General features: G+C 42.0%; 1 protein-coding gene across 1 annotated transcript in view; it reads right to left on the reverse strand.

Annotated features, from left to right (window-relative positions):
• Positions 1-20693, reverse strand: part of auh (AU RNA binding protein/enoyl-CoA hydratase) — a 47674-nt gene extending 26981 nt beyond the window's left edge. The window contains exons 1-6 of the mRNA XM_055875537.1: positions 20420-20693; positions 16840-16907; positions 16673-16760; positions 16197-16283; positions 14058-14150; positions 11792-11848 (exon numbers count right to left, since the gene is read on the reverse strand). Of these exons, the coding sequence (XP_055731512.1) occupies positions 11792-11848; positions 14058-14150; positions 16197-16283; positions 16673-16760; positions 16840-16907; positions 20420-20642 (616 nt within the window). The 5' untranslated portion in view covers positions 20643-20693. The remainder of the gene's footprint in view (positions 1-11791; positions 11849-14057; positions 14151-16196; positions 16284-16672; positions 16761-16839; positions 16908-20419) is intronic.
• Between the last annotated feature and the right edge of the window lie 1675 nt (positions 20694-22368).

Consider the following 22368-nt stretch of genomic DNA (forward strand, 5'->3'; position numbering starts at 1 on the left):
TTTGTTCTATGTTCTGGCAATACAGGCATTAGAACGCTTATATACAGGTACTGCCAAGATAAAGGAAACACTTGAGTAAATGCAGGATATAAAGTATATTGAAAGCAGGTGCTTCTACACAGGTGTTGTTCCTGATTTAATTAAGAAATGAACATCCCATCATGCTTAGGGTCATGTATAAAAAAACGCTCACTTGCCCATTATTTTGGCTACCATGGCTAGAAGAGATCTGAGACTTTGAAAGAAGGGGTCTCAAAGGACCATAGGGGGGTTTAAAGGGCGTGTATGTGTGTGTGTGCACGTACGTCTCAGACACCAGCTCTCAATCCAATTGAACACTTATGTCAGATTCTGGAGCGCCTGAGACAGTTGTCCACCAACATCACCAAAACACCAAATGATGGAATTTCTCGTGGAAGAATGATGTCACATCCCTCCGATAGAGTTCCAGACACTTGTAGAATCTATGTAAAGACACATAGAAGCAGTTCTGGCTCGTGGTGGCCTAACACCCTAATAAGACACTTTATGTTGGTAGTTACCGGTAACTGTTAGTAGTAAAATATCACATTTGTTATACTACAATGGGTGTCTCCTCACATAGCGAACCACAGTCAGGCACTAAGTGAAACACTATTCCCATTAGGAACACATCGAGAGATAATGACAAGCCTTGGTTGCTGTAAACAACAACAGTTCAGAGGACTGGGGTTGTGTTCAGTAGGAACTAAATGGAAAGCAACAGGCCAAAACGTGGAGGGACCAGTGGTGTAGTGCCATTTCTTCAGGTGCCAAGCGATTTAAAAAAAATACATCATCATTTTCAGTCAAAGTTGCAATGCAATGTCTGCCTATACATACACATATTGGCTCACAGAAATGTTTCTATTTTTAATACCCTTTAAATTAGATCTAATTTCAAAATAATCCACCATCACTGTCAATCGTGATTTATATTTCTTCACGTTTTACGTGAGCTGCATCTGCGTATACCAAACATCTGATCACAATCAGTTTTGTGGGAATACGCAGATCTACTGATGTGAAACATTTTTTGAGAAGATGGGGTTATAGCCTACCTGTATTTTCTTTCAATAGAAGCACATAGCCCAGTGGTCACCAACCAATCAATCGTGATCAAACATTTCAGTAGAAAAGCCAAAGGTTTGCACTGATTTTTTTGTGTTCATGTTGGCGGTAGGTGCACTTGATTCAGACGTACTCCTCCTACCCGGTGGACCGGGAGATCTGTGGTGCGCCTACTGCTCTGGCCAATCAGATAGCTCAACTCACTGTGTATACAGTTTCCACAACCACAGTCACAGCAAAGTTTGATACTAGGCTACGTGGGCGGCAGGTAGCCTAGTGGTTAGAGCGTTGGATTAGTAACCAAAAGGTTGCAAGATCAAATCCCCGAGCTAACAAGGTAAAAATCTGTCGTACTGCCCCTGAACAAGGCAGTTAACCCACTGTTCCTAGGCTGTCATTGAAAATAAGAATTTGTTCTTAACTGACTTGCCTAGTTAAAAAAAGGTAAAATACATTGTTTTTAAACGTGAGATTCATAACTTAAAACCTTGACCAGAGAGAGAGACTGTCAAAGAATACAGCAAAGAGCTGCTGTTTTTACAAGTGAATTCATGTCTAAGTTTTGTATTCAGCACTGTCAAGACTGTTTTTATTCAACACTATTACAAAACTTCTCCGTACTTCCACTGGCGCTGCAACAAATGAGTAGCCAAGTGTATTGATAGCCCTGCTTTTTATTGTTATTAGCAGCTCATCGTGTCTATTTTAATATCGAGGAATAATTCACTTTCTCTGATCATAGGAAAAACATGAATTTGTGGATGAGGCAGATGCGGTACGATTCAAGTTTCGCCATCACGTGGAAGACGGTGTCCCCTCTCTCTGGTCAGTCTCACCGGAGGAGAGGAAGGAGAAAGCAGGGACCATGCGATGCAGACCCTCTGCTGCTTCGCTTCCTCACTCCGCTGAGACGAATGCCGTGTTAAAAACAACTGGGAAGTCGGAAATCTCTGACTTCCGACTTCAGTGCGTTCGAGACAACTGGGAACTCTGGAAGAAAAGAAAAATAGAGATCTGACTGGGAAAAATAGTTTTGAATGGTCATCCAAACTTTTTTTAGATTTTTCTAGAGCTCGGACTTTCTGACCAGAAGATCACTGACGTCATGATTTGATCTTGTTTTGTCCGAATTCCTAGTTGTCTTGAAAGCACCATAAATATCAGATGCAGGTACCATCAGTCCAGTAAAATAGAAAAGCTACTTATTTGCAAATAATTTGAACTTATGCTCAGCTGTACCTCACAAGCACTACACCAACTGATGTATTTTGTTTTCAAAGCTAGCGTTTTAAAATATAATATCGCCCGAGAAGAAAAAGAATGGCAGGCCAGGCATGTAGCCAATCTGCTGTGATAATGTACTAGGCCCACTGCATAAACCTCATTTTTATTAGGTTAATGTTACATGTTTAAAAAAAAATCTGAGCTGTAGATCTCAGCTTGCTTTTTGACTGAGAAAGTGATCTTGACTCAGAAAAGGTTAGTGACCACTGGCCTAGCCTGTTGATTTTTGGCTTCTGTCATTTGCTGAGAGAGAGCTGCATCAGTCAAAGGTCCCTTTGTTTTTAAGACATACAAAGCCCTCAGAAGACGGCAGTGAATGTGCTTGCTGGGTGCCAATGGAGTCAAAAGTCTAATGGATTCAAAAGTTAGGTATCTAACCAGTGGTTCTAACCGGTGGTTCTAACCGGTGATTCTAACCGGTGATTCTAACCGGTGGTTCTAACTGGTGGTGGCTTCTGGGCCGGTGTTTTCTCATGTCCTAAATCTAGATCTGTGTGTCAGTGTATATCTTCTTCCGGAATTAAGCTTTACAGTCCGCTTGACTTGAGATCCGTCAGCTGATAATAAATAGAGACTACAACTCATTATTTTTTATAATAAAACACACAAAACTGACACAGCAATGAAAATAGCTCTAACTCATCTCCCATTAAAGTGTGCTCCATTTCCTTAGTGAGGAAGTTACTGGGCTACACTCTGACTGGGGCTATACTCTGAATGGGGCTACACTCTGACTGGGCTAAAAAGGAAGACACAAAATATGGTTACATCCTTAATGACTATTTACAGACAGCGCACACCCACACCAGGGTTTCCGTTAGCCAGTAATCGCCGGCTTTTATCAACAACAAAAAATCTGAAAAACGGACATATGCGCCGAATACAAGCTTACTTACGAGCCCCTAACCAACAATGCAGTTTAAAAAATATGGATAAGAATATGAAATAAAAGTAACATGCAATTAAGATCAGCAGTAAAATAACAATAGCAAGACTATATTCAGGGGGGTACCAGTACAGAGTCAATGTGTGGGGGCACCGGTTAGTTGAGATAATATGTACATGTAGGTAGAGTTATTAAAGTGACTATGCATAGATGATAACAACAGAGAGTAGCAGCAGTGAAAAGGGGTGGGGTGGGCCATGCAAATAGTCTGGGTTGCCATTAGATGTTTAGGAGTCTTATGGCTTGGGGATAGAAGCTGTTTAGAAGCCTCTTGGACCTAGACTTGGCAGTCCGGTACCACTTGCCGTGCGGTAGCAGAGAGAACAGTCTATGACTAGAGTGGCTGGAGTCTTTTACAATTTTTTGGGCCTTCCTCTGATACCGCCTGGTATAGAGGTCCTAGATGGCAGGAAGCTTGGCCCAAGTGATGTACTGGGCCATTCGCACTACCCTCTGTAGTGCCTTACGTTCGGAGGCCGAGCAGTTGCCATACCAGGCAGTGATGCAACCACTCAGGGTGCTCTCGATGGTGCAGCTGTAGAACCTTTTGAAGATCTGAGGACCCATGCCAAATCTTTTCAGTCTCCTGAAGGGGAATAGGTTTTGCCGTGCCCTCTTCACGACTGCCTTGGTGTGCTTGGACCATGTTAGTTTGTTGGTAATGTGGACACCAAGGAACTTGAAGCTCTCAACCTGCTCCACTGCAGCCTCGTCGATGAGAATGGGGGCGTGCTTGGTCCTCTTTTTCCTGTAGTCCACAATCATCTCCTTTGTCTTGATCACGTTGAGGGAGAGGTTGTTGTCCTGGCACCACATGGCCAGGTCTCTGACCTCCTCCCTATAGGCTGTCTCATCGTTGTTGGTGGTTAGGCCTACCACTATCATGTCATCGGCAAATTTAATCAAATCAAAATCAAATCAAGTTTATTTTATATAGCCCTTCGTACATCAGCTAATATCTTGAAGTGCTGTACAGAAACCCAGCCTAAAACCCCAAACAGCAATCAATGCAGGTGTAGAAGCACGGTGGCTAGGAAAAACTCCCAAAACCTAGGAAGAAACCTAGAGAGGAACCAGGCTATGAGGGGTGGCCAGTCCTCTTCTGGCTGTGCCGGGTGGAGATTATAACAGAACATGGCCAAGATGTTCAAAATGTTCATAAGTGACAAGCATGGTCAAATAATAATCAGGAATAAATGTCAGTTGGCTTTTCATAGCCGATCATTAAGAGTTGAAAACAGCAGGTCTGGGACAGGTAGGGGTTCCATAACCGCAGGCAGAACAGTTGAAACTGGAATAGCAGCAAGGCCAGGTGGACTGGGGACAGCAAGGAGTCATCATGCCCGGTAGTCCTGACGTTAATGATGGTGTTGGAGTCGTGCCTGGCCGTGTAGTCGTGAGGGAACAGGGAGTACACGAGGGGACTGAGCACGCACCCCCGAGGGGCCCCCGTGTTGAGGATCAGTGTGGCGGACGTGTTGTTACCTACCCTTACCACCTGGGGGCGGCCCGTCAGGAAGTCCAGGATCCAGTTGCAGAGGGAGGTGTTTAGTCCCAGGGTCCTTAGCTTATTGATGAACTTTGAGGACACTATGGTGTTGAACGCTGAGCTGTAGTTAATGAATAGCATTTTCACATAGGTGTTCCTTTTGTCCAGGTAGGAAAGGGCAGTGTTGAGTGCAACAGAGATTGCATCATCTGTGGATCTGTTGGGGCGGTAAGCAAATTGGAGTGGGTCTAGGGTTTCTGGGATAATGGTGTTGATGTGAGCCATGACCAGCCTTTCAAAGCAATGCATGGCTACAGATGTGAGTGCTACGGGTCGGTAGTCATTTAGGCAGGTTACCTTAGTGTTCTTGGGCACAAGGACTATGGTGGTCTGCTTAAAACATGTTGTTATTACAGATTGGACAGGGAGAGGTTGAAAATGTCAGTGAAGACACTTGCCAGTTGGTTATGTTGGAGTCATTAAAACTCGTTTTTCAACCACTCCACAAATTTCTTGTTAACAAACTATAGTTTTGACAAGTCGGTTAGGACATCTACTTTGTGCACGACACAAGTCATTTTTCCAACAATTGTTTACAGACAGATTATTTCACTTAATCACAATTCCAGTGGGTCAGAAGTTTACATACACTAATGCCTTTAAACAGCTTGGAAAATCCAGAAAAAGATGTCATGGCTTTAGAAGCTTCTGATTGACATCATTAGAGTCAATTGGAGGTGTACCTGTGGATGAATTTAAAGGCCTACCTTCAAACTCAGTGCCTCTTGGCTTGACATCTTGGGAAAATCAAAAGAAATCAGCCAAATTGTAGACCTCCACATTTCTAATTCATCCTTGGGAGCAATTTCCAAACGCCTGAAAGTATCACGTTCATCTGTACAAACAATAGTACGCAAGTATAAACACCGTGGGACCACGCATCCGTCATACCGCTCAGGAAGGAGACGTGCTCTGTCTCCTAGAGATGAACGTACGTTGGTGCGAAAAGTGCATATCAATCCCAGAACAACAGCAAAGGACCTTGTGAAGATGCTGGAGGAAACAGATACAAAAGTATCTATATCCACAGTAAAATGAGTCCTATAGCGACATAACCTGAAAGGCCGCTCAGCAAGGCCACTGCTCCAAAACCGGCATAAAAAAGCCAGACTACGGTTTTCTAACTGCATGGGGACAAAGAATGTACTTTTTGGAGAAATGCCCTCTAGTCTGACGAAACAAAAATAGAACTGTTTGTCCATAAAGATCATCGTTATGTTTGGAGGAAAAAGTGGGAGACTTGCAAGCCAGAGAACACTATCCCAACCATGAAGCACGGGGTGGCGGCATCATGTTGTGGGGGTGCTTTGCTGCAGGAGGGACTGGTGCACTTCACAAAATAGGTGGCATCATGAGGATGGAAAATGATGTGGATATATTGAAGCAACATCTCAAGACATCAGTCAGGAAGTTTAAGCTTGGTCGCAAATGGGTCTCCAAATGGACAATGACCCCAAACATACTTCCAAAGTTGTGGCAAAATGGCTTAAGGACAACAAAGTCAAGGTATTGGAGTGGCCATCACAAAGCCCTGACCTCAATCATATAGATAATTGGTGGGCAGAACTGAAAAAGCGTGTGCGAGCAAGGAGGTCTACAAACCTGACTCAGTTACACCAGTTCTGTCAGGAGGAATGGGCCAAAATTCACCCAACTTATTGTGGGAAGCTTGTGGAAGGCTACCCAAAACGTTTGACCCATGTTAAACAATTTATAGGCAATGCTACCAAATACTAATTGAGTGTATGTCAACTTCTGACACATTGGGAAAATTATGAAAGAAAAAAAAGCTGAAATAAATCATTCTCTCTACTTTTATTCTGACATTTCACATTCTTAAAATAAAAGTGGTGATCCTAACTGCCCAAAGACAGGGAATTTTTACTAGGATTAAATGTCAGGAATTGTGAAAAACTGAGTTTAAATGTATTTGGCTAAGGTGTATGTAAACTTATTGATGAAGTCAATGACTGATGTGGTGTACTCCTCAATGCCATCGGAGGAATCCCGGAACATATTCCAGTCTGTGCTAGCAAAACAGTCCTGTAGCTTAGCATCTGCTTCATCTGACCACTTTTTATTGATCTAGTCATTGGTGCTTCCTGCTTTCATTTTTGCTTGTAAGCAGGAATCAGGAGGATAGAATTAAGGCAAGATTTGCCAAATGGAGGCCGAGGGAGAGCTTTGTACGTGACTCTGTGTGTGGAGTAGAGGTGGCCCAGAGTTTTTTTCCCCTCTGGATACACATTTAACATGCAGATAGAAATTTGGTGAAACAGATTTAAGTTTCCCTGCATTAAAGTCCCCGGCTACAAGGAGCGATGCCTCTGGGTGGACATACCTGGACATACCTCTCCACATCTTGAATCTATATTTTTTAAAGATTTAATAGTTTATTTTTAATTTTACCTCCTTTTTCTCCCCAATTTCGTGATATACAATTGCAATCCAATAACAATCTTGTCTCATCGCAGCAACTCCCCAACGGGCTTGGGACAGGCGAAGGTCGAGTCATGCGTCATCCGAAACATGACCCGCCAAACCACCTTACCACCTACTTACCACCTGCCCGCTTAACCCGGAAGCCAGCTGCACCAATGTGTCGGAGGAAACACGGTTCAACTGAAGACCCAAGTCAGCCTGCAGGCGCCCGGCCCGCCACAACGAGTCGCTAGAGTGTGATGAGCCACACTATTCATTACCAGATACAGCTGAGGTCTGGAACTTCGGGAATGATTTGTACCAAATACAGTGCTCTTTTTGCTAACATATGTAATGGGGAATTGATTTAAACTATCAAAGGGCAAAGAATTCACACAATAAAACAACATGCTTTTCACTGACAGCTGCAACTCAATAATTAGCTAGGCCTTTTGCCAGGCAAGCGGCGTATGAAAGACTTCCTCATATGCCATTTCTCTCCTTTTCTACTGGTTTTCACTGTCCAGAAGCCAAATGTACAATCCTAGTCATATTAGCAACCCGTCCTAGTTGTTACATCTTTAGATTCACCCTCTTCCTACGTTTGTGAGGGAGACGTTCATCTCTGTTACACACCGTTCACATCAGGTGCCGTGTTTAGAATGTTGTTTTCTCGCAAAACTGCATTTTGGCAAACGTTTGAAAATGACGTTTTATTTGATGTTTCATTACAGGAGTTGCATGGTATGTTAAGATGAATGCTAATGGGTTAGGCACCGGTAAATTTCTCAAACGGCCAGTAAATTAAAATCTTCCCCCACATCTTTCTCATGGAAACCCTCACACAACACACAGACAGAAAGATGGACAGACAGCTCACACACAAAGAGAGAGACAGACAGACAGACAGACAGCGCACACAGAGACGGACAGGTTGGAGGGCGAGTGGTCAGACATAGTGGGCCAGACATTTCCGTGGGTAACTGCAACAGCCCTTCAGATAGATGCCGCTTAATAACAGTAAATGTGTTCCAGGGCACAGGACGGCACGCCAGCCAGACAAAACATGTATTCTGCTGACGTCTCCCCTGCCACCCCACTCCCAACCCACACACTACCAGGGAGTACGGCGGCAGCGGTGAATAAATCTCCAAAGACTTGGACGGGTGCCAAGGATTTGGTGACCTATTTTCAACCAGGTGGAGAGCAATAGGCAGAGGAAAGACACTCTCTTTTGTGGATCTGTCTTTTTCCTCTCTCTCTCTCTCTCTCTCTCTCTCTGCAGAAAGCCACAGCTTCAAATTATAGAGGCCTAGATAAGAATGCTTTATCTCGCTCTCAAATTTCAATAGAGACCGAACAGATTTTTAAAAAGGCATTTGGGTGCATTAGTGAGACCTCATTAGAAGACAGGCAGTCTTCTCTGATCCGCTGCTTGGTCACAGGTTTATTCAGCTGTTGGAGTGAAGCTTTAGGCCCGTATAAAATCTATGTTGCGGAAAACACGGAAGGAATCACAGAATCCAGAAATTAAAACGGAATTCAACAATTTTCAAAAATGTGTTGAATTTAGTATGATATCAACTAAAGATATTGAACTGAGTAGGAACTCAACTAAATGTACTGAACTTCATAGACAATTATTTAATTTGCCCAAGTTAATCATAAGACATTAACAAAATTGCATCAGTGATTGGTATTTTCCTGCAACTTTCTTAAAGGGCACAGGAATCCCCTACTGTGTGTGTTGTGTGGCGCAGGTATGTCTAGTCTACACTTTGTGTAGCCATTAGCGATAATGCTAACGATAACTATCTGCTGGTAGATGGAAAGGCTTTCCCAAAAACCTTTTCAATTAAATGTCAACTACAAAGTAGCCTATGCCTTGCCTTGCAGAATTAAATTATGATTATTGGCATCATTCCAGTGGCCATTTGTTTTGCAAACTCTGCAATCCTATGAGCACTAAAGAAACACCACCAAAACAATGCTCTCTGGATGGTATGCACTTGCATTAAAAAGGTAACTACACCCAAAATTCAGATAAAATGTACTTGATACGATTGTGATGTGTCGTCTCACCTAGCAATCTTAAAATGAATGCACTAATTGTAAATCACTCTGGATGTATGCATAAGAGCCTCTGCTAAATTACTAAAATGTTTTAAAAAATCTGAATTTCTTAGATTTTTTTCCCAGAGCTAAAAAATGGTCCACTGATGTGGGTTTAATCAATGCTGTGGACTTAAAACATACATTTTTGTTGTTTTTCTGTTTCAAAACGTGTGATTTTGAAAGCAAAAACCTGAAGAAAAAAATGAAAACTGAAACCTGGAAAAACAAAATGGAAAAAACTACATTTGTGAGAATTTTTGGAGTGAATAATAAAATGACTGTGGTCCTTTTAGAGGGCTCTAGAAGATCCTTCAGCCTGATGGAGTAGGAGGGGAGGATAGTGTTGAATAATGTCCCAGTTATCTCTCCTTCCTCCATAAGTGTGCACTTGTTCCGTTCCCTTCACTGAATTGAAAGGAAATGACAGGTGTAAGAAATATGGTGTAAACTCCCACTAGCCTATGGCTACATCAATCCAATGCAAGTGCACACTTCAGGAGAAAGGACATATTATTGGGACACACCCTTGAACTGACTTCCTTCAGTTTCTCAGCTGTGGTCAGGGATCTGTGGATACTGGAGAACCCCAAGAGCTCTTTGTTGCTCTTAATTTAGAGGACCTTTTATACCCGCCCCGCCCCGCCTCACCCCCAAGAACCCTTAGAACTTTATTTTTAAGGGGAAGTAATATGTAAAATTTTAAACGATGCCCAGCGAGAAGGCAGATATCATTTACACGAGATTTAAGTAAATAGTGGAACAATGAGTTGCATGCAGTGCAATCACCAGCTGTCGTCCTAAAGTTAATTTGGGTTTGTATCCATCTACATCAAATCTGTTATTTTGGGAAACATTTGGTGCTGCAAGAGCTTTTCCGTGGACACGATTGATACTGTAACGAACACAAATCACTACTAAAACGTCAATGATACATTTTAGGCCATTGACAGATCATTAGGTCAATCCTCAATAGTCAAATTTGACTTAAAAACTGTGTGACAACTGTGGCTGTCAAATATCCCACAAAAATTAAGTGTAAGGAGAGATCAGCAGAGAGAGAAATTGATTTCAGAGAGGCAGCCAGCGAAATGTCAAGAGCTAAATCCCTTAGGCCTTGCGAGAGACGAAGACAAAGGGCACCTGAATCCCTGGATGAGACTGAACAGAGACGGACAAAGCTCTGACATCAACCCTGATGAATCGTACAGCAATGGGCTGGTGGTGCCTCAGAAATGACTGGCATGCTCTATGTAATGTAGAACACCTGTCAAATCCAAACAGAATTCACACTGACATGCAGTCTACCCACAGCGAACTACGTTTCATTATGGTCGACAGGTTTAGCAGTCTACACATCTTCAAAATTCTCTCCATTCCCTCTTTGGGTGGCTGTGCAGCTAATAGCTATAAACAGACACAAGACCTCTGTTGATGCCTCTCTACTCTTAGACTGGAGAGAAGTAAGCTGGTTTTATTAAACAATCCTTGAAGGGGGTTCAACACCAGTGTAGCTCAATCAGACATGGATTGACCTAGTTCCCTACTGTGATCTCCCTTATAACTACTCATCAATTCATGTTGCACATATAGCACAATTATATTGGTTGAGTGATGTCCAAATAGTTTGGGTAGCATACTGTATGTGCAATAAAAACTGTTGAGGAATATGCACTAGAACGAGTCAGTGTCAGCTTCTCCTAATAAAAGGCTGACCCACAGCAGTTCAGGGTTGTGTACATTTTGTAGGCGAACAAATGTGAAGCGTGTACCTTCCTGGTTACAATTGATGATAAAAGGCAGGAAAGAAACAGGCATTTACCACATACATAGCTAGGACACAATGATACATATCTCTTCCTTGCTTACATATCGGAGCGGCTTTTCTTTTAGGTTAGACAGAGACACAGACACAGTCTTGAGCTCTGTTTTTCATGCCACATTAAACAATTCTGCAACCAAAATATATCTGTGTACATTTTCATGCGGTGCACCATTTTATCCAAATTGACCCAGTCAACCTCATATCTGGTCAACATTTGAAAGTTGGTACACCAGGGATACTAAATAAAGAACTCTCAGGGATTCCGGGAAAGAAAAAGCCATTTTGGCCCATCGACGTAGAACGTGTTATAACAGCCAAGAGAGAGAATGTCGCCCATACGTCACACCTGGACAAATGCCGCAATTTATTTCAAACAACAACATTTACTTGAGATTGACATTTCTTAGAAATACAAAACTGTGTCATTTAGAAAGAGGTTGTATATTCATCATATCGCTTGTGGTCAAATTTGAAAGGCAAGCATTTTTTGGTTTGATTGTCAATTTCACAAATTGTAGTCTTAGCACACAAAGGCACAACAGCACACTAGGAAATGAAACCTTACCTGCTCCTGGAATGATGGCGAGTTTGGTTTCAGTCAGGCCGAGCTTTGCATTGTTAGCTACAGAAAAAGGGAAATGTGACAGAGTCAGAATATCTGGAATCAATCAGTTCTAGACAAACGTCTTTGATCTATTTCCTTACAGTAGAAAAGGAATTCCGGCATCGGCTCAGAGCAAACTAACAAATCACACATGCCTTGGATTGAATATTTATATTTAGAGTGACTAATACTTAAGCAATAAGGCCAGAGGGGGTGTGGTATATGGCCAATATACCACGGCTAAGGGCTGTTCTTCGGCGCTACGCAACGCGTGGTATATTGGACATATATCACAAACCCCCGAGGTGCCTTATTGCTATTATAAACTGGTTACCAACATAATTATAGCAGTAAAAATAAATGTTTTGTCATACCCCTGGTATATGGTCTGATATACCATGGCTGTCGGCCAATCAGCATTCAGGGCTCGAACCACCCAGTTTTGAAAAGTCAGTAACTTATACAGTGAATCCATTGCAGGAAGGTAAGCCTGTTCATGTCCTGCCAATAAATATTGGATGAATAATGCAGTGCTCTTTTTTTCTTTATTTCACCAGTTGAAGTGTCCTGGGGTAAAGAATATTTTGGGGAGTCCCTGAGTCGAGCACCCGATTCCCCCTTTTTGTTTCAAGCTGGGCTGAAGCGTGTTACGGTATGCTTTCTTACCATTGCAGGTGTCGTTTAAAAACAAGGGAAATATGGAAGACTAAGTCTCGTTGTTTGTTGCCGAAGACAAGGGAAACAGTGAGACGGTGTAAGTTGCTCTCCATCCCTACATAGGGTGTGAAATGTGGCATGAGTGACTTTTTCTGTAGGGATGCACAATATATTCATATCGGTAACAGATGGCAATGGCTGAAAACATATCTGCCATACCGTTGTTGTACCCTTATTTTTGTGTTTACCTTGTTGTACCCTTATTTTTGTGTTTACCTTTTGGCTTACAGGCCACAGAACTGCTGCAGGTATCTTTAATGTAAATAAAGGAGGGACTTATACATTCTAGGTTGTAAATGTTTTCTGCACCCACCCGGGCACCAAGAACCACACACCTACTGAGTCAGCCCTCACAAAATAGTTTTGTTTCATCCCTCACTAAAAACAATGACAACCACTATGGCTGTCGACAGTTGATTCATTCAGAGAGGACTCTTCAGTCACTCAAGTCTGGCAGGCATGTTCACATCCATCTGTGGTGCTATGATGCCCTGAAACTTTAAAGCCACTTTCATCTGTGAAGACCCCCCCCCCAAACACCCCCCCCCCCCCCCCCCCCATCCAATCCGATGCTTAAAATAGATGCTAATAAACTCATCAGAGAACATGTGTGAAAGCATATGGAATACCGCAGCTCTCTCGTACGGGGAAGGGGAGTGATGCGCTAGAAACGAGGAACAGATTTAATTCTGAGGCTGAGGAAAAACATTGCACATGCTGACATCTGTTCGTTGGTAATTTTAAAGATGGAGTGTTGATTCGCTCCAGCAAATGGAAGCCGTGTGGATCTCAATAGAAGGGACTTGTCATGCTTGACGAGGACAACATGTACATTCAACAAAAATTTGATCAAATACAGTGATGTTTTTAGATAGGCATTCATCTTACAAATATCATAACGAATGAATCAAATTATACTAATTTCATCAGTAAATGAATCAACCAACTGCCATAGTCTAATCTCTCAATGTGGGGAAACAAAATATAGGCTATGTAAATTCTACTAAATCTGTTCTGTACAGTCTTTTCATTCATCAGGGCATGTGGGGGCATGTACACTCTTATATTTGCTCGTGATCATTTGTCAACTAGAGAAGTACAGTATTTGAAAAAACATGTACATTAACTCTGTTGAACAGGAATTTTATCATGTCTCATAATCGACCCAGCACAAAGACACTGTGTCAACACTTTGTTTTACTAGTATGAATCTTTGGAGGCTCTAGAGAAATTCTAGCTGTGTGTACTGTATTGTCTATGCTACACCGCTATATATTAGTCATTTAGCAGACTCTCTTATCCAGAGCGACTTGCAGGAACAATTAGGGGTTTAAGTGCCTTGCTCAAGGGCACATCGACAGATTTTTCACCTAGTCTGCTCTGGGATTCGACCCAGTGACCTTTCGGTTACTGGCCCAAAACTCTTAACCACTAGGTTACCTGCTACCTATATGTACCTGTTTTACATACAAGCACCGGCACACCCATTTTAGCACAATGGGTTACTTACAGGCAATTCTGATGTCACAGGACAGAGCCATCTCCAGACCACCACCAAGGGCAGCTCCATCGATAGCTGCGATCGTTGGCATGGGCAGATTACCTACACAGAAACGGGGGTATTTGTCAAAATGGAGTATGATGTAAAACATTTTTCCTCCAGTAGACACAAAGAAAATAAGAAGACATGTCATCGATCATCTCTCTGAAGACAGTCATGTCTCACACACATCCACAACATAAAACAATAACAAAATGAAATATGTATAAATGACTCTACGAATTAGCAATGAGTCCTTAGCCCTCAATCACAACAGTGTAAAATGTGCACAGGCAATATGAACACATCTCCCTGAAACACTGAACTTTGTGTAAACCAATGTGTAAATACATACAGCGCATTCGGGAAAGTATTCAGACCCTTTAACTTTTTCCACATATTGTTACGTTACAGCCTTATTCTAAAATGTATTAAAATTGTTTTTTCCCCCTCATCAAATGTACACACAATACCCCATAATGACATCACAATACCCCATAATGACAAAGAAAAAACTGGTATAAGAAATAAAAAACAGAAATACCTTATTTACATAAGTATTCAGACCCTTTTGCTATGAGACTCGAAATTGAGCTCAGGTGCATCCTGTTTCCATTGATCACCCTTGAGATGTTTCTACAACATGTCCACCCGTGGTAAGTCCACCCGTGGTAAATTCAATTTATTGGACATGATTTAGAAAGGCACACACCTGTCTATATAAGGTCCCACAGTTGGAAGAGCATATCAGAGCAAAAACCAAGCCATGAGGTCGAAGGAATTGTCTGTAGAGCTCCGAGACAGGATTGTGTCACAACAAATTTCTGCACAATTGAAGGTCCCCAAGAACACAGTGTCCTCCATCATTCTTCAATGGAAGAAGTTTGGAAGCACCAAGACTCTTCCTAGAGCTGGCTGCCTGGCCAAACTGAGCAATTGGGGGTGAAGGGCCTTGGTCAGGGAGGTGACCATCGGGTTCTACAGAGAAGAATGGGAGAATCTCCCCAAATACAGGTGTGCCAAGCTTGTAGCATCATACCCAAGAAGACTCAAGGCTATAATTTCTTCCAAAGGTGCTTCAACAAAGTACTGAGTAAAGGACCTGAATACTTATGTAAATGTAATATTTCTGTTTTGTTATTTAAAAGCCTGTTTCTGCTTTGTCATTAAAGGGTATAGTGTGTAGGTCGATGAGGGGGAAAAACGATTTAATCAATTTTAGAAGGGGAAAATGTGGGAAAAGTCAAGGGGTCTGACTACTTTCCGAATGCACTGTAGATGGAGTGTGGCAGCTCAGTGTTTATCCCATATCGCCTAGGTGCCCTCAAACTAAACTCTGGACCTCCAAGCCAGTTCCACTGTTTTTTTTCTTTCTCCATTGTTCCCTTCTAATCAGGGACTGATTTAGACCTGGGACACCAGGTGGGTGCAATTAATTATCAGGTAGAGGAGAAAACCAGCAGGTTCCGGACATCGTGGGGTAAGAGTTGAATACCCCTGGCCTAGTGAATAACAAGACTCTAAAAATGGAATGGAATGAGTCATCTCATTTCAGTCCACCTGGCATGAATTTATAACCACAGGAAATGAGCACGAAAAAATTATTATCAATGACTCGAATGGATTTGAAGATGATGAAATGATTAATGTGCTGCTTTGTGAACATGAAACAATTAGGGACATAATGTCCAGACTAATTTGTGTGAAATACTAGGGCCGTGACAATACCAGTATCGTGATAATAGTATCGTGGAAAGGAAACAAAACACGAAGCGGATTTAACTTCTTTACGAAAACGTCCCTTGGAATGAAACAAACATTATTGTGTTGTCATCCAGAGTCACATGTATTTATTTAACAAGCTATAAAACACAATATTTTACATACAGCAGGTTTTTAACCCCTTAGAGTCGATGTCCACGCCCCCTACGGAAATCTAATTTCTATAACACAAAAAATATGTCTGTTTAAAGTAGCAAAGAGTTTGGTCTGCTTCGTGTTTTAATTTGTTTGTAATTGGGGGGAAAAAATATTGCGATACTGGTACCGTCCTTTTCGATACTGGTACCGTCCTGGCCCTATGAAATAAGTCATCAACAATTCCCTCACCAAGTTCTGAGATTAGTGCCCTTGCCTTGGACACAAAGGGTCCAACTTCACTTTGGTGCATTTTGGCCCTCTCTTTAAGGTCCGCACCTGTATAGAGAAAACAACACGTCATTGTCATCCAATAAATCATGTAATAGAATGAAAATGTGCTATTTTCCCCTCCAGCTTTTCCACCAGCATCTACGCTACAACATAGGTTAAATACATTGGTGAGGAGTTACAGACAGCATAAAAGCAACAAAAACATACACAGATTATGGCTAGAGGTAACTGATTCCACAACCCCGCGAGTTATCAAAATACATGCAGGAAATATTCAATTGTACACTAATAAATATCAGCCTTCAAATTAACGACATACCCATAGATTATTTTTTATATTTTTTAAAGACTATCACTTACACAGTAAATGCATCATGGGCATAGTTCAAACTGTCTGACCCCATTGTCCCCCAAAATATAAAGTTGTTGTGTACCTGCACAGAATATCCCAGGCACCATGCTACAAATGATGACAGTCCGCACTTTGCTGTTCTTTTTTACACTCTCCACAGCCTCAGTCATCTAACAGAGAACACAATCAAAATGGGTGCTAATAACAGCCATAATTGATGTAGGCCACCTCACGGATGTTCATACATACCTGAATGACAAGGTTTTTGCTGATGGCATTTTTTTGCTTTGGTCGATTGATCCCAAAGACGACAATTCCTAAAAGACAGATAACATGTTAGAACTACGGAGAGGGGGCCATGAATAGCAGACAGAGAGGGGACCATGAATAGCAGAAGGAGTGGGGACCATGAATAGCAGACACAGTGGGGGCCATGAATAGCAGACACAGTGGGGGCCATGAATAGCAGACAGAGTGGTGGCCATGAATAGCAGACGGAGTGGGGGCCATGAATAGCAGACGGAGTGGGGGCCATGAATAACAGACGGAGGGGGGGGCATGAATAGCAGACGGAGTGGGGGCCATGAATAGCAGACAGAGTGGTGGCCATGAATAGCAGACAGAGTGGGGGCCATGAATAGCAGACAGAGTGGGGGACATGAATAGCATACAGAGTGGGGGCCATGAATAGCAGACAGAGTGGGGGCCATGAATAGCAGACAGAGTGGGGGCCATGAATAGCAGACACAGTGGGGGCCATGAATAGCAGACACAGTGGGGGCCATGAATAGCAGACACAGTGGGGGCCATGAATAGCAGACACAGTGGGGGCCATGAATAGCAGACACAGTGGGGGCCATGAATAGCAGACAGAGTGGGGGCCATGAATAGCAGACGGAGTGGGGGCCATGAATAACAAACAGAGTGGGGGCCATGAATAGCAGACGGAGTGGGGGCCAGGAATAGCAGACAGAGTGGTGGCCATGAATAACAGACAGAGTGGGGGCCATGAATAACAGACAGAGTGGGGGCCATGAATAGCAGACACAGTGGGGGCCATGAATAGCAGACAGAGTGGGGGCCATGAATAGCAGACGGAGTGGGGGCCATGAATAGCAGACAGAGTGGGGGCCATGAATAGCAGACAGAGTGGGGGCCATGAATAGCAGACGGAGTGGGGACCAGGAATAGCAGACGGAGTGGGGACCAGGAATAGCAGACAGAGTGGGGGCCATGAATAGCAGATGGAGTGGGGGCCATGAATAACAAACATGATATATGATATTATATAGTACTATGATATAATATAGTACAGTACCATAGTACTATGATAAAATATAGTACAGTAACATAGTACTATAATATTGTACAGTACCATAGTACTATGATATAATATAGTACACCCATAGCACTATATAATATAGTACAGTAACATAGTACTATGATATAATATAGTACAGTAACACAGTACGATGATAAAATATAGTACAGTACCATAATACTATATAGTACAGTACTATACTATAGTACAGTACCATAGTACTACGATATAATATAGACACCCATAGTACTATATAATATAGTACAGCACCATAGTACTATGATATAGTATAGTACCATAGCACTATGATATAATATAGTACAGTGCCATAGCACTATGATTGAATATAGTACAGTACCATAGCACTATGATTTAATATAGTACACCCATAGTACTATGATATAACATGGAAATTATATAAATCAATATGATCCCTTATTGTGTAAATGTGTCCTATGGAATAACGAGACATCACCATTACTTACTACGTCTGTGATCATACTGAATAGCATCAATAACACTATGGGACTGTGCCCAACAGAGGCTTGTGGGAATGTATTCTAGGTTCCATGTCTCTGACAGAGGCCAATGGCCATGGGTGAATCTCAAACGTGTTTATCTAGATTCCTCCAGGATTTTCCTTGCCTCCTCAATCAAAACAAATCAAATGTTGTGTCACATGCGCCGAATACAACAGGTGAAATACATACTTACAAGCCCTTAACAATGTAGTTTTAAGAAGAAGAAAAAAAAAAAAGAAAAAAAAAAAACGAGTTTAAGTAACACAAAATAACAATAACGAGGCTATAGCCTAGTGGTTAGAGTGTTGGGCCAGTAACCGAAAGGTTGCTGGAATGAATCAACCCCGAGTTGACAAGGTAAAAATCTGTCGTTCTGCCCCTGAACAAGGCAGTTCATCCACTGTTCCCGGTAGGCCGTCATTGTTGATGAGAATTTGTTCTAAACTGACTTGCCTAGTTAAAGGTTAAATAAATAATAAAAATATATATACACAGGGGGTACCGGAACCGAGTCAATGTGCAGGGAACAAGATAGTTTAAGTAATTGAGGTAATATTGACTTGTAGGTAGGGGGTAAAGTGACTATTCATAGATAATTAACAGAGAGTAGAAGCAGCGGGAAAAAAGGCGAGGGGGGTTCATGAAAAACGTCAGAGGGAAAGCAGTACTCTCTCTGACATTTTGAGAAGCAGGCGAGGAATTGAGCAAAATAGTTCTGACATTAACTGGTAAGTCCTGGACTGGGGATTGAAGGGATAATACCAAACTCATCATCCTTTATATTGACATGGGACACCCTTAGGACAAGATCACGAGGTTGGGAAGTGGTGAGATTTTGCAGAGAGTCAAGTAATTGACACTGACAAATACCTTGCAGTCAGTTTGAACATGGATGTTGTACGCAGTTTCCATTGAAAAAGTTAAAGGTTTTTCTACATAATTGACTTCTGGATAGTGATCTCTGACATAGCTAGAGAAAATGTGACAAATATTTTTGGAGATGATTTATCTAGTTTTACAATTGGACCAGTTGGGAACCGTTTTACCAAAATAGTCCCCCCCCAAAAAATAAAGAAAATATTGGCAATTTAAGCTTTCTTTAGTGTTATGTGTCAGTCATTCAAATTCGCTATGTAGGCAACAGGTAATGTACAACAGGTGTAGGTAGACCTTACCGTGAAATGCTTACTTACAAGCCCTTAACCAACAATGCAGTTCAAGAAATAAACTAAAGTAATTAAATTAAATTAAAAAGTACCAAGAAAATTACATAACAATAACAAGGCTATATACAGGGGGTACCGTTACCGAGTCTATGTGCGGGGTACAAGTTAGTCGGGGTAATTTGTAAAGTGACTTTGCATAGATAACAAACAGCTTGTAACAGCAGTGTAAAAACAAAGGCGGGTGGCCATTTGATTAATTGTTCTGCAGTCTTATGGCTTGGGGGTAGAAGCTATTAAGGAGCCTTTTGGTACTAGACTTGGCGCTCCGGTACCGCTTGCCGTGCGGTAGCAGAGAGAACAGTCTAGGACTTGGGTAACTGGAGTCTTTGACAATTTTTTGGGGCCTTCATCTGACACCGCTTAGTATATAGATGCTAGATGTCAGGAAGCTTGGACCAAGTGATGTGATTAGTGGTTTCACCACAGCATTCATTTTACAGTCTACACTAGTGAAATAGGATTCGTTCTATACGTTTTCGTTCAACGTTTGGTAATTAGCATAGGACATTGTAACATATTTTTTAGAAACAATGTTTCTCTTTCAAGGATTAGTCACTGTAACATTGTTTTTGACAAGTTATGACGTTGAGCGACAGATAGCGTAGCAGCTAACAGAGCAGCTTTATCTGCAGGAGACTCAAGCGTGTCGCGTTGAGTTGTTAATAGTTTTTTGATTTGGCAACACTTCCTGAAACAAAGTCGCCTTACACCAACAACACGATTTGGGATTGTTTTATACACTAATGGCAATGGCTAGCTACCTGAATCTTCTCCGTCCAGATATCTAATGCTCAAGTCATCCTTAATATCGGAGCTGTAATGACGGGTCGCTCCATTGCTTGTCGGACGAATGTACTGTAGTTTGTTGTTGAGGACATTGTGCAAAGACTTCGTATGCTCCTGCAATCTGCGCACTCCCTCGATGGTACCCGTTTGGGGTCGAATAGCTTGCAGAAGAACTCGGCAACCCACAAGAACCGCCATACTGTAGTGTGCTGCAGTGTTGTTTTGACTTTCAACTTTGAACCGAGTGTGACGTGGGGGTTGACCACGTGACCAGCCACACACGCCGCAGAATAGGGTTCCCTCTGCTAGCTACAGCCATACGGTAATGCTCTCTCCATTATTGTTTAATAAACAAACAAACAACAACTCGCCATCGAAATCCATCAATTTGACCTGTGTATCTTCGTCGAGACCGTAATAACACTACAGTGAAATTCTGAGCTATGGCACGAACGCATTATCGCCCAAACATGCATTAGATGGGACAAAAACAAAGCAACTTGAATTGTTGCCTGCACTCAAGATGCATTGGTCTCAGGTTGTCCATCAAAGAGTGAAACCGCCAACAAAATGTAAACACTGCAGTGTGCTGTATCTCTTTACATGGTAACTGCCCTTGATCCTGTATGCAGTTCTCAAGGAATGACATTCCATGAAATTAAGCAGTTTGGCTATTAGAAAACATGACTGCATGACACCATTGTTCTCCTATGGCTTAGTTTTATGGTTATAATGGATTAAGAAAGACAGTTGTATTAATCTCATTAAGGTAGGCTATTCATGAAAATGATGTGGTATTTCAATAATTGAAATGACTGAGACTGGAGTCTTTAAACAAGTATTTCAGTAGTACCCCAGTCAGCCAGTGAAGGAATGTAGACATGCCGACTGTATAGTAGTTTTTGCTGTGATGAGGCTGGATTACTTTCCCAGATTTAATGAGATAAGTAATATTGTTATTATTAGGTGTCTGTAGATTTACATCCCAGGCATTATCTTATAATTGGCAATTGAGGAGACTGAAAAGATTTGGCATGGGTCCTCAGATCCTCAAAAGGTTCTACAGCTGCACCATTGAGAGCATCTTGACTGGTTGCATCACTGCCTGGTATGGCAACTGCTCGGCCTCCGACCATAAGGCACTACAGGGAGTAGTGCGTACGGCCCAGTACATCACTGGGGCAAAGCTTCCTGCGATCCAGGACCTCTATACCAGGCGGTGTCAGTGGAAGGCCCAAAACATTTTCAAAGACTCCAGCCACACTAGTCATAGACTGTTCTCTCTGCTACCGCACGGCAAGCGGTACCGGAGCGCCAAGTCTAGGTCCAAGAGGCTTCTAAACAGCTTCTACCCCCAAGCCATAAGACTCCTGAACATCTAATCAAATCGCTACCCAGACTATTTGCATTGCCCCTCTCCCACTCTTACACCGCTGCTACTCTCTGTTATTATCATCTATGCATAGTCACTTTAATAACTATACCTACATGTACATATTACCTCAATTACCTCGACTAACCGGTGCCCCCTGTATATAGTCTCACTAATGTTATTTTACGGCTGCTCTTTAATTACGTGTTACTTTTATTTCTTATTCTTATTTGTACTGCGTTATTGGTTAGGGGCTCGTAAGTAAGCATTTCTCTCTAAGGTTGTATTCGGCGCATGTGACTAATAAAATGTGATGATTTGATTTGACCAAGATACTGGGGACAGAGCCAACATGGTCTTCAATGCTTTACTTTGTTATAGTTGTGGCCATATGACCGAAATCTATCAACTCTATCTGGCTAAATGCAAGTTAGGCTGGTTGCTGATGAGAAAACAAGTTCTCAACGGGATATATTTGTTGGCTTCAGATAGCAATAATTTATTCATAATGATTCATTTAATGTATATGTAATATTCTAATTTCAAGGTAAG

The sequence above is a fragment of the Salvelinus fontinalis genome, chromosome 21 (genome assembly GCF_029448725.1).
Source record: "Salvelinus fontinalis isolate EN_2023a chromosome 21, ASM2944872v1, whole genome shotgun sequence".
In the NCBI taxonomy this organism is placed as follows: Eukaryota; Metazoa; Chordata; class Actinopteri; order Salmoniformes; family Salmonidae; genus Salvelinus; species Salvelinus fontinalis.